The sequence below is a fragment of the Aspergillus neoniger genome (assembly GCF_003184625.1).
Source record: "Aspergillus neoniger CBS 115656 unplaced genomic scaffold BO87scaffold_27, whole genome shotgun sequence".
NCBI classification, from domain to species: domain Eukaryota; kingdom Fungi; phylum Ascomycota; class Eurotiomycetes; order Eurotiales; family Aspergillaceae; genus Aspergillus; species Aspergillus neoniger.
In genome coordinates this window covers 476,117-493,088 of record NW_020291155.1, presented here as the reverse complement: position 1 = coordinate 493,088, position 16,972 = coordinate 476,117, and the positions used below count along the sequence as shown (strand labels likewise).

The following is a 16,972-nucleotide window of genomic DNA, read 5'->3' as shown; positions in this document are numbered from 1 at the left end:
AGAACCCATGACGTGCAGCATTTGCTGGATACTTCTATACGTTTCTGTATGTAGGGAAGTGGATTGATCCACTCTACTTCAATGACAGTGGCGGGCAAGCAGAACATGTCTCCTTGAACAAGACGGACAGACGGCGGCAAAGGGGGGTTTGGCTGCAGAACCGGCGCATCCCTGCGGCCAATCAGGCTTGTGGGAACTAGAAGTTCATTGTTGGGCAACAGCGCTGAATGGCGGTTAGGCTGCAGCGATGTTCGTCCTGGACTGTGAAAGCCTGGGCCTGAACACAGCAGCAAACCCGCTAGCCGGTCGGCCACATGCAGGTAGAGTGCACCATGACGGCGGCCTTGCTTTTCCTTTTTTCTTCATCTTCCATCTGATTGTCTTGCTCAACCGTCATCGCCCATCCAACATCAGATCAGACTTTTTACTGCCGCCTGGTTACTCCGGGCTGTAGTTGCTCGTCGCCCTGGGGGGATGTTGGGTTTTCTTACTTGCTGCTGCATCGCCCCATTCCATTGCGGCTGAGGAAGGCTGCCTGCGATACGAAGCCCGGGCAAACACGCGGCCAGAGAAGCAGTCGCGAGCCCGCGACTCAGTAACGACTATCATTCATTCAGAAGAGGGGGGTGGATATAAAAAGACGCAGGTCAAAGGGGCGAATGACAATGCGCCAAAATGGCCAGGGCAGTTCTCCTTGCCCATGCCCGGGCGATGTCGCGCCCTGCTAATTCCGTCTTGCGCAGCGACGGAGGGACCTGCGCGCTTTTCCCCTGGTCCTTTCATTTGGACGGCGCATCGTGATTGAACGATTGCCATGGTCACAAGCAAAGACTCCAGTAGCTCCGCGACCATGATATCCCGAATCTTTTGGGGTTGGATGGTTGCTTCTGCTGGGCATGCAGCTTTCCAAACCTAATGGCAAGGCAGAAAGCACCAGGGATCTTCATCTCCTGAAACAATCTTACACCATGATTATTGCCGGTAGTCCGTCGTCATTAAAAGAGGCCAGTTGACCCCTCCATGACCTCTCTGGCGCGTTCGGAGATATAAGGAGGTTATATTTGCTCGTTCTTTGCTCTTGACCCCGCTTCTCCCATTTCCGTTTTTCCCGAATCCCATCCCATTCCCTGGGGTTTGCTGCGTCTGCTCGGCTCCTTATCTTCTTCCTTCTTGCTCACCTTGACAGCTCCCTCCTTTCTGCCTGAGAATTGACATACTTACGGGTCCCCGTGGCCGCATCCTCTCGGTCCCCAACAGGAGCGGAGTCGTACAGTATGGCGGTCATCAACCAGAACAACAACAAACAGGTGCCTCCTGCGCCTCCGACTCATCATCCACCTATGCGCCCGAATGAGGGTGTCCCTGTGGCGCAAGCGGGCTCAGCACGTCCCATGAACCCGGAGTACTTGGTTCCTCAGATGAATCGGCTCAATGTTCATGCGGAGAAACCCCCGGCTGTCAACAACCCAAAGCCCAAGGAGACCACCACGGTCGTTGAGGAGATTGATGCTCGTGCCCCCTTCTACTACCTGGGGTACACCTTCTTCAAGGCCGATGCCGTGCCCGGGCACAAGTCCACCTGGAACCATGTGGAGCGGACCAAGATGAACCTCAGCCAGTCTGATCTGATGAAGCTGGTACACAAGCGAACCAAGAAGACCCCCATCGCGGAGCAATACCAGTCCCTGTCCAAGGTCAAACGTGCGCATGTGGACCAGCTGATCAGCGAACTTAGGAAGAGTGACCCCCACTTTGAATGGACCTGCGTCTATGTCAAGGAGGACGAGAAGCCATTCAAGGGTAAGAACTCCCGGCGGGGTGACTATGAGACGCTCTCCGTGAGCGTCGTCATCATGAGAAAGGCTACAGATCTGGTGTTTCCCAAGATACCTGTCGACGACCATGTGGATGTGGAGGCCCTTCCTAAACCACAGGACCGTGTGCCAACTCACGTGCACAATAATCCATCCGAATCGGGACCAAAGGGGATGTCTAGGGGCATGCAGCCTAGTGAGCCACTGGTTGGGCCTACTATCCATCAGGGGACAATGCCACCGGCCATGAATCATAACCAGCAGCCTCTGCCTACAAGGTTTTATCAGCCTCCTTTTCATCAGTCTCCACCCCATCAGCCACCTCCCCAGCAGCCGCCTCCTCAACTTCCTCAGGGATATGCGGGGCCACGGCCACATATGGCCCAGGGGCCCTGGCCGTGGGTGCACGGGATGCCAGCTGGTATGCACCCACACCGCGCTCAGCCAGGCATGCCTGTCTCTACGATGCCTGCGTCTGCTATGCCCAGTTCTGCAGTGCCTGCTCCTGTCATGCCTGGTGCTGCCATGTCTGGCCAAGCCAATGTTCCGCACATGATGGCTCAGCCGAACGGCCTGCGAGGCGTCCACATGGCAGCTGGAATGTTCCACCAAAGGCAGGGATTCGACCCCCGCGCCCATTTTTCCGGCCAACAAGAGGCCCATCCTTCTGACAAAGGACCCGCCCCTGCCCATGCCCCTGCTCCTACCACTACCCCCCCTCCCCCGGAGACTAAGCCCGAGAACGTCAGGCCCTCGACGCCGGCGGCAGATCCCGAGCTAGAACTGGGACTAGAGTCGAGTAGTGTGGGGGACGATGAATCCGTGTTCGACTTTGACGACGACAGCTCCATCACCGATAGCTCTGATGAAGAGCCAGAACTGGAGGATAAACCCCAGCCGTGGCGCGGCAGTTTATATCGTCGACACTCCGCCACCCGAGCGAAGCATGCATACCGCACCCATTATCGGAAGCAGCCCCAGAAAAACGAGTCGGACAGCAAGACGAGCCGGTCAGGGTATCCCAATGGCTGCATTGACGTGGTGCCTGCAGACAGTAAACATGTCGACCCACGCAGCGAAGGTGCCGCTAGTGGTGGTGGTAGTGGCAGTGGTCCCAGTCAAGAAGTGAGCCGGCCAGCGCGGGACCGGCCCAAGATCATCCATGCGTCAGTGAGTGCAGACGAGTTGGATTTGGAGCAACTTTTGGCCGAGAGGGCAGAGCGGTTCCGAGGGGGGCGGGCCCGGAACGATATTCGGGCGCGAATACTAGATGACCGCGAGGCCCGATTGGAGCATCGCGAGCGGATGGTGGAATACCGGGCCCGCGTGCTGGAGGAACGGGAACGCTTGGATGATGCATGTTACCTCGGACGACGCATGTCCCTGCGCGAACCGGGCACCTTCTATGGCCCTCGACGATATTACCTCCCGGAGGGGCTTCAATGATGGTGCAGGGTCCTTGGTGGGATTAGTTACAAGGACTAGTCGAATTGGGGAGTAAAGAGGGGGGAGCAATGGAAGGGGAATCGCTTCATTGTTTTTCCCTGGGAAAGTCAGTTTACCAGTGGATTTTCGGGTATTTGCATTTTGGGATCGGGTGAAGGAGGGATCCAAGTGGGTATCTAATAACGTCATGGGGGGGAAGACAAAAGTTCCATCGGAAGCTGCAGTTCAACCGCGCACACACACAGACGCACCCTGAAGATTATCATTTCTCATCCTTGTGCAATAGCAATGTTATATTATAGGGGGATTATCACGCGCCGAGTTACCCATTCCCGAAGCAGACACCGAGTAGTTTTTTGTAGAGCTTGGTAGTAAAGAGATGAGACACAGAGAGAGAGAGAGGAAGAGAAACAGTTGCCAGCTCAGCGAGTGACTTATCGATAAGCCCCGCCCGTGTAGCAGTTTAACTAGTAGTAGTGACCAGTTACTAGTAGTAGTAGTAACTAGCAGTGCTGGCAGCTGCTCTGCCCCTCTCTCGGTTCCCCCCCCCATCGTCATTCATCCTTCCGGTTCTTCTTCTTCCCTCTTTCCTCTTCTTCTCTCTCTCTTCTCTTCTTTTTCTTCTTCTTTCTCTGTACTTTTCTCGTTTACTCACTTCCTTCCACAATTTCCTTCTTCAAACACTCTCCCCGTCTTTTTCAATCACACCAACACATCTTCAAAATGCCTCGTCAATTTTTCGTGGGTGGTAACTTCAAGATGTATGGAAACCCCTCCATCCGCTGCCCCGCCAGCTCTTCACCACCAAATATCGCTTCACCCTCAACGAGCCCGCTGGCTAACGAATGACTTCTGCGTTACTCTCACACAGGAACGGTACTGCGGACAGCATTACCTCCATCATCAAGAACCTCAATGCCGCCAAGCTGGACGAGTCCGCCGAGGTGGTTGTCTCTCCCCCCACCCTCTACCTGCTCCCCGCCCGCCAGGCCGCCGGCGAGAAGATCGGCGTCGCCGCTCAGAACGTCTTCGACAAGCCCAACGGTGCTTTCACCGGTGAGATCAGTGTCGAGCAGCTTCGTGATGTCAAGATCGACTGGACCATCATTGGTCACAGCGAGCGCCGTGTTATCCTGAAGGAGAGCGACGAGGTAGGTCTACCCCGCCAAGTATTATTTAGTTGGATTGGGCTAATATTAACCCCCATCTAGTTCATTGCCCGCAAGGTCAAGGCCGCCATTGACGGTGGCCTCAGCGTTATCTTCTGCATTGGCGAGACTCTCGAGGTATGTGGGCCTGTTACTTTTCCTGATTTTGCTTTTTTAACCTCGCGACTACCCCTCTTCGAGCTCGCGGTGACCCGGTGAGATGAACCGAGACTAATGCAACCCCCCAGGAGCGTGAGGCCAACAAGACCATCGACGTTGTCACCAAGCAGCTCAACGCTGTTGCCAAGGAGCTCACCAAGGAGCAGTGGGCTAAGGTTGTTGTCGCCTACGAGCCCGTCTGGTAAGTTCTCTTGCAATTCGTCTGGCCTGCTGGTCGCACACTAACCCCAATTCAGGGCTATCGGTACCGGCAAGGTCGCCACGACCGCCCAGGCCCAGGAGGTCCACGCCGCTATCCGCAAGTGGCTCGTTGATGCCATCTCCCCCGAGGCTGCCGACAACACCCGCATCATCTACGGTGGTTCCGTCAGCGAGAAGAACTGCCGTGACCTGGCCAAGGAGGCCGATGTCGACGGTTTCCTGGTTGGCGGTGCCAGCTTGAAGCCTGCCTGTATGTGTACCCTTCCATGTGGTTGATGCAGCTTACTGATTATTCTGTTATAGTCGTTGACATCATCAACGCTCGTCTGTAAACAATTGAATGATTGATGGACATGTGATATGATATCCAAATCCCAATAGGCGGGGAAGTCAGCCTGGGAACTCTGCAGACACCATGACCAATTGCAGAGCATGAAAATCTATAAAGAATATAAAAAATCGAATCTATACCAAATAAATCCAAATTGAATACCACCATTAACCTTACCTTCCCCATGCACCCTCTGTAACTATAACTCTAGACAAATATTAATTACCTAGTAAGTTGCAGTATAATCATAGCACATATCATAGTATCTACACCCTTCCCCCCCCCCACGGCCCATATAACCCGTCATATAGATCAATAATATACACAAGGATCACGACGAATACGACACCGAAACCCCCACCCCCCTCCAATACGACTTCCTCAAACCCCCAGACTCCCCACCGCCCCCATCAGAAGCATACGACGAGGAAAACGAACTCGGTCCCAACCCCACCCCAGCACTAACCAACAACTCCTTGACCCGTCCCTCCCACAACAACCGCACATTCCACGATTGATCCACCCGAATCTTCAACACGGATTCGTTCTCCTCCTCCTCTACTTTCCCCTTTCCCAATCCATGGCCCACTAGATCCTTAAGATCGTCAGGAGGTGTAGCTGTAGATGGGTGCGGATGAGGAAACAAGCTCTCGCGAATCTTCCGTCTTGCCCACTCCACCCCATCACCATCATCACGATAGCGGGGTTTACTCTTCCGCCAGAGTTCACACCCCGCTACCATCTCGCTTTCCCAGCTGTAGACATTGAACCCGAAGCGGGAGCTAAATGCCAGATTTGGAGACGCGCGGAGTGAGTACGTCGTTGATAGTGAGCCCGTTAACGGGGTCAGGGTGAGAGTGAGAGTATAAGGGAATGTCGAAATCGGAGTGTTGGCATTAGCACCTCCAGAGCCAGTTGAAGGGGCTGACGAAGAAGAAGGAACATCCGTAGCAGCAGGCAACGTGCTAAACCTCAGCCCGGTGGACATGCCAATCAGCGACGAAACAGGCGAATAGTAAGCCTCCGCGCCCGCAGAGAGTAACGACAGCCGCGGCGAGGACCCCGATGGGACAGGATCCCTAGGATCGGGCCCGAAGTTCCATAGCCCCCGCCAGCCGAAGAGGGCATTATCCGTACTGAAGAGGTACTCGTTGTTGTATTTCCCCGTGTTATGGGAGAGTTGCGCGAGGAGGGAGGCCTGCGGGGCGGATTTGGAGAGCGGCGGACCTCGCGTTGAGCACACTGCTAGGGACAATTGCATGGTTGGGGAGAGACGACGCAGGAAGAGGGCATTGAGGGTTGTCGGGGGTGGGAGGTGGAGGGTTGCGTGGAAGAGGGTGGCTTTTTTGCCGATGGAGTTGTATGCGGAGGGGGAGGCATCGTTGAGGTTGTCGTTGTTGTCGTCGTTGATGAGGATGGTTTCGGCGATTGGGGCAATGGGTGCTTGTACTTGGCGGTAGCCTGGGGAGAGCTTGCGAAGGGGGATTAGGGCACTTCTGCTGGAGAAGCTGTCGAGAGGAACGGTGCTGAAGAGGTAGGAGACGGAGCCGTCGATGAGGCCGACGGTGCCGAGGGTGTAACTTGTTGCGAAGTGCGGAGTGGAGAGGGAGGAGAGATGGACGCGGAGGCGCTCGGGGGTGGAGAAGTCGAGGAGGGCTGGACTTGTTGTTAGTGGTGTTTGGATGGAGGTTGAGAGGGAAAAGGGCTGGTATGCATACACTGCGCAGTGGCTGTCAGCGACGAGTACGAGTTGTCGCGGTTCCAATTCGTCGCCTCGGCGAAGGCGAGTTGGATGTAATCCATGAAATCGAGCATTGTCGGGGATAGTGCGGGAGCAATGGGACAAATCAAGCAGCCTCAGTAGTGAGACCCATCCAGCATGATATAGCCCACCATTGGCGGCCTGGGCATGCAGTAGAGTATCCCGATGGAGTGAGAGTGAGTAGATGAAGCGGATTGAAGATGAAGCCCGCAATCAGCTCATTTCCCGAAGCAGACTAGGGCAGATGGGGGCACGGATAAGCCGCGCGACAACAATAATCCGGGCGTTATCGACAGCCGCAAAGAAAAAAAATCATTGGATCTCGAATCCACAATTTCCCGCGCCGGCTCTTTGCAATTATCACCATTTCAACCTACTCGATTTCTTCCGGTGCTTCCTTCATTCTCCCATATTTCTAGTGTCTAGTACTTTTTCTCACCTCGATCAATCACCATGCCTCGTTCCAAGCGGGCCCGCGTCGTGCACGAGTCCAAGACCGTCAAAAAGTCCCACAAGGAACAAACCCGTCGCCTGTACGCCAACATCCGGGAATGCATTGAGAAATACGACCACCTGTTCGTCTTCGGCGTCGACAACATGCGCAACACCTATCTGAAGGATGTCCGTACCGAGTTCGCCGATAGCCGGTTAGTAGTTCTTCCCCTGCATTCCCCCGCCTATCCCCAAGATGCCCCTCCCCTCCATCATTAACCATGCAAAGTGAACTAAACTAACCACCTGAACACAGTCTCTTCTTCGGCAAAACCAAAGTCATGGCCGTCGCTCTGGGCCACAACCCCGAGAACGAAGCCGCGCCCAACCTCCACAAACTCAGCCCCTACCTCACCGGCGCCGTCGGCCTTCTTTTCACCTCCCGCGACCCCCAATCCGTGACCGACTACTTCGACAACTTCCGGCCGCTTGACTTCGCTCGCTCCGGAACCGTCAGTACCCGGGCGTTCTCGATCCCCAACGGTCAGGTGTATTCGCGTGCTGGAGAGATCCCCGCCTCCGAGGACGAGCCGCTCAGCCACACTATTGAGCCGGAGTTGCGGAAACTTGGTGTCCCGACTCGGTTGGTCAAGGGCAAGGTTATGTTGGAGTTGACGGAGGGTCAGGAGGGATTCCCCATTTGCAGGGAGGGAGAGGTGCTCGATTCGAGGCAGACGACGTTGTTGAAGATGTTTGGAGTTGTTATGGCTGAGTTCCATGTTGCTTTGAAGGCTCATTGGACGAGGGAGTCTGGGGAGGTGGAGATTCTGGAGAAGGATGAGGCTGGTATGGAGGTTGAGTAAGTTTGTTTAGGTCGGTTGATGATCCTTTGAGAAAAAGTTTCGATTCGGTTTCTTTTTTTAGAGTCGGGGTCCTGCTGGTGGTGGTGGCGGTGGTGTTGCCTTAGTGTTGGGTCATGGTAGGTTTTTCCTTCCTATCTGTGAAGGAAAATCTATCTATCTATATGTGGAGTTGTAAAAAGTCCAGCCGGCCTGACACGATGAACAACTCCCACCACCACCACTCCCACGCCCCTTTGATGATGAGATCCCCTGGGCATCTTTGGAGTTGGGTTTAGGCGTTTTCTTTCAATGATTGATTGTCGATTTTTCGACTCGTGTGTGTGTTTCGTGTCTGATTCGGTATATACTATTCTGCTTCAGTTGATGAGCGTATGACGGACATACCGATATGAAATAAACCAATCCGAACAGTTCAGTTATAGAATAACATCTCTCTCAAGTTCACCTAGGCTGAGGACTACGATTACTGCTACTAGTATACTTAGTACTTAGTACCTGACGTCCTGACGATGGCAACTAATGCCACGGATGATGAAATATTTACATGACGATGAGATAGGGCATATGTCACACACCCTGGATAATAGTATATCATTTACCTTCATTTACTTACTGCATTGCATGTTGGCAATCAATCGGCCATGACTGACACATAAGTTTTTCTTTTTGACACAAAAACAACCCTACCTGATCATCTTTCTTACCTGAAACGAAACCCAGATCCCAAACCGTAAAAAGCTCCGCCTGTGAAGACAAAGTGTTGACTATCTAAAGTACATACTTACCCCTTGAAGAGAAGTAGCGGCCGCACACGGGCCCAAGGGAAATAAACCGACATGAGTGAAAAAAAGAGGACACAAGTAGTAACAAAGACAAGAGAGAAAAAGAGAGCATGAGCATGACAGACAGGGAAAGAGGTGTCCGTTAACAGCGCGTATCTGTGTCTGCTGCAACGGGTGGGAAATCGACCTTCGAGGGGAAATTTGCGCCTGCCTGCTCCAAATGGAAGATGGATATCTCGTAACGTAACCAGGATTACGAAGGAAAGATGATGCATACGGAGCACTTCAACTGTTGTGAGTTATACGATGGTTGAAGTCCGATATAGCACGGAGCTTGAGCCTTGTTTGACCTTGCCTTACCCATTGCTGCACCGGGGTATAACAAGAGAAGGACCAAATTAATGATACCCACCAGCAAACCGTCACTGAACACTGGAATGGGGATATCCTTCGCGGACAGACGTTCAGTATCTTCTTTTGGCACGGGGGTCATCATACGAATCATCTTCATGGTATCGCTTCCGCCCGTAGTCGTCGCCCCGGCCTCCGTACCTGTCACCACGATCGCGGTCGCGTTCACGGTCCCGGTCACGGTAGCGATAGCTATCCCTGTCACGGTCCCGGTGACGGTCACCGTCGCGGTCCCGATCCCGGTCTCGACGATCGCGGTCGCCAAACCCGTCCCGGGGCCTGATGGGTTCTCTGTTGCTGCCAGTAGCGCCGCGGGGTTCACGCTCAAATCTGCCGCCGCCAGGGGGACCACCACCGAATCCACCGCTGCGTCCGCCTCCCGGACCTGAAGGGGCGTTGGGGGGAGCCTGTCCACCTCCACCGAATCCGTTGCGACCACCTTGGTATCCGACACCTCCACGGGGCCCACCAAATCCACGATCACCGCGGAATCCTCCCTTGAAGCCACCTCTGCCGCCGAACCCACCACGGAATCCACCACCATAGCCACCAGGACCAGAGGGGGCGTTGAAAGAGCCAGGGCCGATAGGTCGAGAGGGCAAGGCCTTGGTGTAACCACGACCTCCGAGACCACCACCAAAGCGACGAGGCTTCCATCCCTTGACTGTACGACCGCGCTCGACGTCAACCAAGACACGGCGGTCCTTAATGCGGATACCATCCGTTTCCTTGTAGGCAGCTGAAATCGTGACAAAAAGAAAACTAGGTTAGCATCAAGAACGTACGGGGATTCGATACCAGTCTGAATCCAGAGTGACAGGCGACTAGATCTGTAGCAATACCTTTCATATCCTTTTCGCGCTCATAGACAATAAAAGCATATCCTCTGTGTGGTTTCTTCGAGCCCTTTGGCGTTACGGTGTCTTTCACGATGCGAATCTGAGAGCAACGTTAGTCATGTGTGTAACCCATCAAGCCCGCTCGGCCTGTGACTGTACCCGTTCAATAGGACCGAAACGGCCAAACTCCCGTTCCAGGTCCGATTCCTTAACATCGTAGCTCAGTCGAGCGACAAACAGCGTCTTGAATGGATCGCCTCGTGCTTGTTGGTCGTTGGATGGTTCATCTGCAACAAACCATCAGTATTAGCATAGAAAAATCCCAGAACAGATGCGATGATCATACAAGTCTCGAGGCCTTCCGTCAATTGCTTGTTAATGTTCTCTTTCTTCTCCACCTTCTGGCGCAATTTGCGCTGGATCCAGCTTTCCGTAGGCGTATATGGGATCTCTTCCTCGTACTTCTTCACCTCAGGCAGAAACTGCGCAATGCCACCAATGCTACTCTTCTTGCAGTCTTCTGGGGCACGGTTGATGGGAGTGACATAACGCAGAGGCGGGCGAGGTTGGAAGAGCGCCAAAAGCGGAGGGGGGAGCTTGTCCGTCATGTTGTGCCCTCAGCCAGTGCTCTGAATAAACGTGAAAAAAAATTAATTCAAAGCCTTCAGAGGCATCGAGGATGAAAGGACGAGATGGGGGAGAGGAGATATGGCGGTCTTTTGTCACTTGGTCCTAGTAGCAGCGTTGGGGGGAGTTTCGCGTTCCTCCCGTCAGGTGCTTGTCTGCTTCTGGAACCGCTAGTCGCGGTAGCCGAGATTGCCGCTGCACCCAATGACGGCTCTGTATTGGAGGCGGCCCTGAAAAGTCCCCGAAGGTGTCCCTCGAGATTGTTGGAAAGCTGTTGACGCCTTCGCTGTGAACATACAAATCCCAGATAGCCGCAATGCCTCTTCAAGGGATCCGGACGGTTACGGCCGCTAGAGTATGTGTTTCTTTGGGATCTTCTCCGCCCGTTTTTTCCAGAACTAACTTCATCATCCAGAACGGTGTCGGTGCCTTTATCCTACAATGCAAGCGGTTGGATTTCCACTACTGTGACTGGGCTGGTAGCTCCCGGGGCATGGTGTATGTTCTTCTTTCTCTTTAGTGATCAGCTTTGTTCCGAAAATACTGATGCTTGTTTGTGATAGTGCCTACCTCAAGCACCACCTTCCTGCCTTCGCGAAAGCAAACCCTCAGATCGAAATCCGGGTATCGCCGCGGCCACACAAGCACCCCATAATCAAGGGACACTACATCAACGGACGGGAGAAGGCGGTTTGCGTGCGGAATCTCGAGCCTGAGCAAATAGGCAAGAAGGCCGATTTGTTGAAGCAAGCCAGCGGAGAGAAGTTGAAGCGCACCAAGAAGCCCGTCACGAGTATCAACGAGAGTGTCAGAGGCATCTGGTCCCCGTACCACGGTGGCTACAAGTCGGTGTAAAGATGGGGGATTGTGCGATCATACGGTGGTGTTCTTTTTCTGGGTCAAATATCATTTCCTATTCGATGTATTATGGGTTACTTCATCTGTTTTGTGTACCTGCCTTTTGCGAACCCGACTCTGTCTTTGTTTGAACGATATGTATCATATGTACAGAATGTCTTTATTTGATATCCCATGGAAATGGGTGCCCGCTCCCCGTATGCAGCATCGTGATTATCAGGAAAGTAAAGTGTCATTATCCACATGGATGGCCCCGACCGGACCACCACCTATACCCAAAACGCTCTCTATGCCATAGAGGTAAACACAAACATAATCCCGCCCAACCGAAACAAATGCAATGAGGGTATCAAAAAGTTGCTCGTAAATGCCAAGGTAAAAGTTCAGAAAGGAAGCCCCGCCCATGCGCCACCATCATCACATGCTAGTATTGTGCAAACGCCAGAGATGGTATGCAGCATCATTATAGATAAATCTGGAACATTGACTTGGGCGAACTAACGGGCTTCCCGCAACCGAATACCTGGCATTTAGAGAAAGGCTTGGCTTTAGAAGCGTTCTTTTTCGCCTTCGACAACGATCGATTCGAGGCACAGTCGCCACAATATACCTATGGTCAAGGTTAGAAGATGATAACGAACGTCGTTAACCCGGGAATCACGTACATGTCCACATTGCTTGACCACCCATATCTGCTGTTTGGTTTCGTCACCAGTGCCCAGTTCCATATCACAATTCGGGCATACAACCACATCGTCCTCTGCGACATTTCGGGTGAACCCCTCCGGTGGCGGACTTGGAGGTTTGTAGGCGTTTGCAGGCGTCCTTTGTCGTGTCAAGCCCGTTAGTTGATAGTCTAATCCTAACGGGCCATCCACATCCAAGTTGATCGTTAGATCTATGGCGCCCGCCGGGCCATCTCCAATCCAGAATGACTCCACATCACTTATTGGAGGATGTCTCCGAAATCCTCGAAACGCTAGGTCCGGTCTGCCATGGTCTCCAACCCGTACAGGTGGTCTCGGGGATCGAAACTGTAGCATCTGCTGCCACAAGCTGGGCATGTAGAAACCTTCATTGCTGCGCGGCGGAGGCGGAGGTGGTGGTTGTGGCGGCGGCGGCAACTGTGGCCGCCTCACGGTGGCTCCGATGAACTCGACTTCGGGGCTGCTGGGGGGTTGTTGCTGGTCATTATCGTCCACCTCTTCCTCTAAATCAACCACTTCCGTGAGGATGTCCCTGGGAAATCGGGGAGGACGCGGCCGAGAAGCTTCGTTCGTCGTACGGGACTCTTGCAAGGACGAATTTTGATAGGGTGTATCGGGCTCATCGGTCAGGTCTATCACATCTTCAGACGGCTGGGTTGTGGCCGGTCGGCGGAGGTCGAGGCCGTCCCCGGGGTAGCGCCGAAGCGGTGGCAACGAAGGCCCCGGTGTTGCGGAAAGGGATGATGAAGATGGTTCTCCGGATGGACGTCCTGAAGAAACTTCGGATGTCTCGCGGTGAGTTCTCTGGAAGGTGGAGTCGGGCGTCAGTTGAACCTCCAATCCCTTGATCTAGCACGGGGATACCCCGCCTCCATGAGGAGATTCGAGGGCAGACGGGGAGATTTGATACGAACCTTTCTGGGGCGAGAGCCCACAAACAAGACACCTGAATCGTCACTCATCCCGGAAACCAATCCGCAGGGGAAGACGACGGTGTTGGAGGGGAAGAGAAGGTGGGAGAGGGAAGAAGGGCGAGGGGAGGGCGGTTTGATGGCAAGAAGAAGGTGAGGTAGTAGTGAGTTATTAACAGCCGGTGTTAGGCCTCACTTGCGGTTGGTGGAACGCCATGCTTAGTCGTGTTAACGAAGTGGTCTGGGTCCGAGTGCCCTGCGGTCAGGAGTGGCATGTCTCCGGTTCAACTTGCTTTTTGCCTCACTGAACACCGTGAGAGTTTGTCCAGCATGCCACTCTTCAGTGAATGGACGGACCCTCTGGAAGTACTACTGGGTACTAGTAAGAGTTCTGGCACTCGCAGTTCCAGGGTAGTAATCCGTGGAAATTCAGAGCCAGGCGGAGTGGTTCAGTTGCGGAGGGGAGACAAATATATTATAGTCTTATAATTTAGTAGTATGAGGGTTCCCGCCGACTCGCCCAGCACCCCCGATCACTGCGTGAATGACTTGTCACCATCCATCACCAATTGTCACAGCAGTAGGTAGTAGGTCTGCTGACAACTCAGATTCTGGTGGTTTCTATGCTCATGATAATCCCATTATAATCCGGGTTCGTTATTGTTGCCAGGTGGCTTCTCCTTCCTTTATTCTTTGGGTTTGGTCTGAGAGGGAAAAAAAAAACAAGACGCCGGTGACAAAAAAGAAACAACAACAAAAAAGAAGAAAGAAAAAGAAAGAAAAGTAGCACCGACAGCTAGAAATACAGAACAACAAATGGAATTTTCACTCCGTATCCATAAGTAGGTATCATAATTACTGTGCCGTCAGCTCCGTCACGCCTCCCTCGCTGTTCAACGCCACGATAGTCTGGGCGGCAGAGCCCCAAGCCGCCGCAACCGCGGGCACCGCGCTCCGCAAGGGCTCGGACCACGACTTGGAGGACTTGGTGTATTGGTGCACCGTCAAGCCACTAGGTCCGGCGGTCAGAAGGAACTGTCCAGTGTAATCCCAGTTAATCGAGTCAACCTGACTGCCCGTCTCCAGAACCTTGCTCTCCTGTGCGCTACGGAGATCCCAGATGGATACAGTGGTCGAGTTCTCGGTAACCGCGGCCAGGAAAACACCGTTCTCGGAGAAGAACAGGGATTTCACAGGGCTAGACATGGCGAAAGTGGCAGCGGACGCGCCAGTCTTGATATCGAAGATCTTGATTTGCCCGTCCACGCCACCAGCAGCAACCAGGTGGCCGTCAGGGTGAATCTTGACCGAGAGAAGAGCTGAAGAAGAATGAAATGTCAGTCATGTCCGGACATACAAGTTATCATCGGGCTACTCACAAGCGTCACTGAAAATCTGAGTGATTACCGAGTTCGTCGTGAGGTCATACAGAACATAGCTCTTGTCAGCGCCAACCGAGGCAACAATGTCACCGGTAGCATGCACGGCAAGCGCGGTTGCGGCTCCAGCATGAGAGTTGAAGTTGGCGACCTCGTTGCCGTTCTCGAAGACCTTCACAGAGCCCGTAGACGATGCCACAATAGCCTTCTCGCCTGCCCAAACGGCATCGGTAACTGGCCCGTTTGCCTGCAGGTTCTGAACAACCTGCTTCTGGGGAATGGAATAGATGCCAACGGCACCGTCCGCGCCGCCGATGAGTGCCAGCTCTCCCGACGAGTCAACGGCGAATGCCTTGCTGCCGGGGTAAAGAGGGTTGGAGCTCTCCGTAGGCTTGTATGTGGAGATGGCTTCAGCCGTAGCCCAGCCTTCCGGAACCGGGCGCTTACGACGTGTCTTGGACAGCCTGTAGTTTGTTAGATATACCGAACACAGTAGAATCCTATACATAGCAACTTACGATGCCTGTGTGCTCTCAACACGTGCCAGAACGGCCTCGGGCAGACCGGTCGAATCAACCTGCATAGCTTCACCACCGGAGGCAGCGGCACTCCTGGCACCGACGGTGACCTTGGAAAGGGCATCACGGGCCTCGTCTCTCTCCTTTGTCAACCGAGCAATCACGCGAACGGCGGCATCGTGCTGGTAGAGCGCAGAGCTCAGTTCCTGGCGAGTCTGTGCCAAGGTCTGTCGCAATGTGTAGGTTTCAAGAGCCAAGGCATCCCATTCTTCTTGGAAAACACTGAGCAACGAAGGAATGGATGTGAGGGTGGGAGGTCTGGGGCGGACGACGCGCTGGGATTTGACGTCAATGAGGTCGTCTGTGGAGAGCTCCTCTCCATTCACGGGATCCTTTCCATTCTCCGCGATGTAGGCTTCGATCAGTCGCTTTTCAAAGACGCTGCCTAGTCGAGCATTAGCTGCATTACGTCGCATCAATGCTTTCGAGGTTGGACATACCGCTCTTGGGCGAGACGACAGGCACTTGCGGTGCCTCTCCCGAAACTGTTGCACATCAATCATCAGTAATTGGACCTGCAAGAGCAACTCATTGCATGACTTACTTGCGCAAAGCATGGTATATGATGTATGTTGGTTGATGGAGGACGAGGTTGGTTCGACGCGAAGCTTGCGGCTCCTCTGGACTTTTCGACCTCGCCCGATGCGGATTAGCGCACCGCAGCCCACTGATTCCTTGGCGGGCCAGCCAACTTCTTTTGTCGGAGTATACCAAGTCGCCTTTTATTTCTATTCCATGCTCATATCTAATTGGTGCTTGTGTCTGTAGCTTGCGAGCGAGGCATCTATATTGTGTTACTGCGCTACAGTTGATGAGATATATCTTCATACGAATGCATTGTGCATGGTGTCCTACTAAGGAGTGTCACGTCATACTGCCCACATTCGCTCGCTATTGAGCTGCTGTAATATCAGTCCTACTATTTTCTTGACTATTATAGAATAGAGATAGGCTGACAGTGACTCTGCGGCTGACATAGCCATGTCATTCAAATCAAAGGACCTCGCATATGGTACGTTGTCTGTCTCCACTCCCTGTTGGCATTGACCTAACCATCTTTTAGAGGCGAAGCAGCCCGCCTTCTTACAGAGACTGAAGAACCAATACGGAGATACCTCTGGTCGCCTCGAAAGACCCATTGCACGGCCGCGGAAACCGAGGGAAGACAATGACGACGATGGCCCTACCTACGTTGATGAAGAGAGCAACGAGATCATCTCCAAGGAGGAATATGAAGCCTTAGTACGTGGGGAGGATAACAAGGATACCGAGAACTCCAATAAAGATACACAAGAGCCTGCGACGGGCGAAGAAGGTAAAGCGAATACTCAGGCCGAGGCACCTGTCTCCAAACAGAACGTGGCCGAAATAGGAGGCCCACGGAAAAGGAAACAGGCCAAAGTAGTGGGAGAAGACACTCCTAGCGAAGAGACCGAGAAGGTACAGAAGAAAGATCCAGGCACTCGGAAACCAAAGCAAAAGAAGAAGATCAAGCTATCCTTCGATGAAGATGACTCATAATGACAGGATTTTGAGTCACTATATACTGCAATAATGATACCCTATCATGGCCGAACAAGAGATTTTGTATCGCTTGTTCAGCTTCTTTTTTTTCTCCAAATTTTGGTAGATACATACTTAGTTAGGATGATACCATAGAATGATGACGATGATTGAACAGAGAGAGTATACTCGGGTCCGCT

General features: G+C 53.2%; 10 protein-coding genes across 10 annotated transcripts; 5 read left to right on the top strand and 5 right to left on the bottom strand.

Moving 5' to 3' along the window:
* Positions 1-1,340: 1,340 nt before the first annotated feature.
* BO87DRAFT_314568 (uncharacterized protein) lies at positions 1,341-3,260 on the top strand (the record flags this gene model as incomplete). The annotated part of the gene is made up of 1 exon (XM_025619661.1): positions 1,341-3,260. The coding sequence occupies one exon, from the start codon at positions 1,341-1,343 to the stop codon at positions 3,258-3,260; it is 1,920 nt and encodes a 639-aa protein (XP_025477327.1).
* Positions 3,261-3,809: 549 nt separating this feature from the next.
* BO87DRAFT_121697 (triose-phosphate isomerase TPI1) lies at positions 3,810-5,346 on the top strand. Its single transcript, XM_025617964.1, has 4 exons — positions 3,810-4,411; positions 4,472-4,546; positions 4,657-4,769; positions 4,825-5,346. Exons 1-4 carry the CDS (start codon positions 4,106-4,108, stop codon positions 5,063-5,065), a joined length of 735 nt encoding a protein of 244 aa, XP_025477326.1. The 5' UTR covers positions 3,810-4,105; the 3' UTR covers positions 5,066-5,346.
* On the bottom strand, positions 5,079-7,058 carry BO87DRAFT_364431 (mitochondrial distribution and morphology protein 10; the record flags this gene model as incomplete). Its single annotated transcript, XM_025621745.1, has 3 exons — positions 6,839-7,058; positions 5,555-6,776; positions 5,079-5,325 (listed from the first exon to the last, which is right to left on the bottom strand). Exons 1-3 carry the CDS (start codon positions 6,933-6,935, stop codon positions 5,079-5,081), a joined length of 1,566 nt encoding a protein of 521 aa, XP_025477325.1. The 5' UTR covers positions 6,936-7,058.
* Positions 7,059-7,215: 157 nt separating this feature from the next.
* On the top strand, positions 7,216-8,622 carry BO87DRAFT_408780 (ribosome assembly factor MRT4). The gene is made up of 2 exons (XM_025626187.1): positions 7,216-7,529; positions 7,631-8,622. The coding sequence occupies exons 1-2, from the start codon at positions 7,336-7,338 to the stop codon at positions 8,175-8,177; spliced, it is 741 nt and encodes a 246-aa protein (XP_025477324.1). The 5' UTR covers positions 7,216-7,335; the 3' UTR covers positions 8,178-8,622.
* A 248-nt stretch (positions 8,623-8,870) lies between these two features.
* Positions 8,871-9,328, bottom strand: BO87DRAFT_121584 (uncharacterized protein). Its single transcript, XM_025617961.1, has one exon. It carries the CDS (start codon positions 9,232-9,234, stop codon positions 8,959-8,961), a length of 276 nt encoding a protein of 91 aa, XP_025477323.1. The 5' UTR covers positions 9,235-9,328; the 3' UTR covers positions 8,871-8,958.
* Positions 9,329-9,423: 95 nt separating this feature from the next.
* On the bottom strand, positions 9,424-10,817 carry BO87DRAFT_314357 (U1 small nuclear ribonucleoprotein 70 kDa; the record flags this gene model as incomplete). Its single annotated transcript, XM_025619656.1, has 4 exons — positions 9,424-10,109; positions 10,213-10,309; positions 10,369-10,496; positions 10,556-10,817. The coding sequence occupies 4 exons, from the start codon at positions 10,815-10,817 to the stop codon at positions 9,424-9,426; spliced, it is 1,173 nt and encodes a 390-aa protein (XP_025477322.1).
* Positions 10,818-11,091: 274 nt separating this feature from the next.
* BO87DRAFT_461254 (mitochondrial 54S ribosomal protein mL43) lies at positions 11,092-11,912 on the top strand. The gene is made up of 3 exons (XM_025629071.1): positions 11,092-11,191; positions 11,252-11,334; positions 11,400-11,912. The coding sequence occupies exons 1-3, from the start codon at positions 11,153-11,155 to the stop codon at positions 11,689-11,691; spliced, it is 414 nt and encodes a 137-aa protein (XP_025477321.1). The 5' UTR covers positions 11,092-11,152; the 3' UTR covers positions 11,692-11,912.
* A 245-nt stretch (positions 11,913-12,157) lies between these two features.
* Positions 12,158-13,363, bottom strand: BO87DRAFT_428475 (putative RING finger domain protein; the record flags this gene model as incomplete). Its single annotated transcript, XM_025627455.1, has 3 exons — positions 12,158-12,304; positions 12,360-13,250; positions 13,316-13,363. 3 exons carry the CDS (start codon positions 13,361-13,363, stop codon positions 12,158-12,160), a joined length of 1,086 nt encoding a protein of 361 aa, XP_025477320.1.
* Positions 13,364-14,167: 804 nt separating this feature from the next.
* On the bottom strand, positions 14,168-15,826 carry BO87DRAFT_428474 (WD repeat PRP19 family protein; the record flags this gene model as incomplete). Its single annotated transcript, XM_025627454.1, has 5 exons — positions 14,168-14,631; positions 14,692-15,155; positions 15,210-15,654; positions 15,710-15,754; positions 15,814-15,826. The coding sequence occupies 5 exons, from the start codon at positions 15,824-15,826 to the stop codon at positions 14,168-14,170; spliced, it is 1,431 nt and encodes a 476-aa protein (XP_025477319.1).
* A 226-nt stretch (positions 15,827-16,052) lies between these two features.
* Positions 16,053-16,940, top strand: BO87DRAFT_364414 (DUF4604 domain-containing protein). Its single transcript, XM_025621744.1, has 2 exons — positions 16,053-16,281; positions 16,333-16,940. The coding sequence occupies exons 1-2, from the start codon at positions 16,251-16,253 to the stop codon at positions 16,788-16,790; spliced, it is 489 nt and encodes a 162-aa protein (XP_025477318.1). The 5' UTR covers positions 16,053-16,250; the 3' UTR covers positions 16,791-16,940.
* Positions 16,941-16,972: the final 32 nt, after the last annotated feature.

Excerpts from the sequence above, each read along its gene's own strand:
- BO87DRAFT_121697 (XM_025617964.1), top strand. The coding sequence starts at position 4,106 with ATGACTTCTGCGTTACTCTCACACAGGAACGGTACTGCGGACAGCATT. Across the intron at positions 4,412-4,471 it reads TCCTGAAGGAGAGCGACGAG|TTCATTGCCCGCAAGGTCAA; the intron begins GTAGGTCTACCC and ends ACCCCCATCTAG. Across the intron at positions 4,770-4,824 it reads GTCGCCTACGAGCCCGTCTG|GGCTATCGGTACCGGCAAGG; the intron begins GTAAGTTCTCTT and ends ACCCCAATTCAG.
- BO87DRAFT_408780 (XM_025626187.1), top strand. The coding sequence starts at position 7,336 with ATGCCTCGTTCCAAGCGGGCCCGCGTCGTGCACGAGTCCAAGACCGTC. Across the intron at positions 7,530-7,630 it reads ACCGAGTTCGCCGATAGCCG|TCTCTTCTTCGGCAAAACCA; the intron begins GTTAGTAGTTCT and ends ACCTGAACACAG.
- BO87DRAFT_121584 (XM_025617961.1), bottom strand. The coding sequence starts at position 9,234 with ATGCATCATCTTTCCTTCGTAATCCTGGTTACGTTACGAGATATCCAT.
- BO87DRAFT_461254 (XM_025629071.1), top strand. The coding sequence starts at position 11,153 with ATGCCTCTTCAAGGGATCCGGACGGTTACGGCCGCTAGA. Across the intron at positions 11,192-11,251 it reads GGACGGTTACGGCCGCTAGA|AACGGTGTCGGTGCCTTTAT; the intron begins GTATGTGTTTCT and ends TTCATCATCCAG. Across the intron at positions 11,335-11,399 it reads GGTAGCTCCCGGGGCATGGT|TGCCTACCTCAAGCACCACC; the intron begins GTATGTTCTTCT and ends TGTTTGTGATAG.
- BO87DRAFT_364414 (XM_025621744.1), top strand. The coding sequence starts at position 16,251 with ATGTCATTCAAATCAAAGGACCTCGCATATG. Across the intron at positions 16,282-16,332 it reads ATCAAAGGACCTCGCATATG|AGGCGAAGCAGCCCGCCTTC; the intron begins GTACGTTGTCTG and ends ACCATCTTTTAG.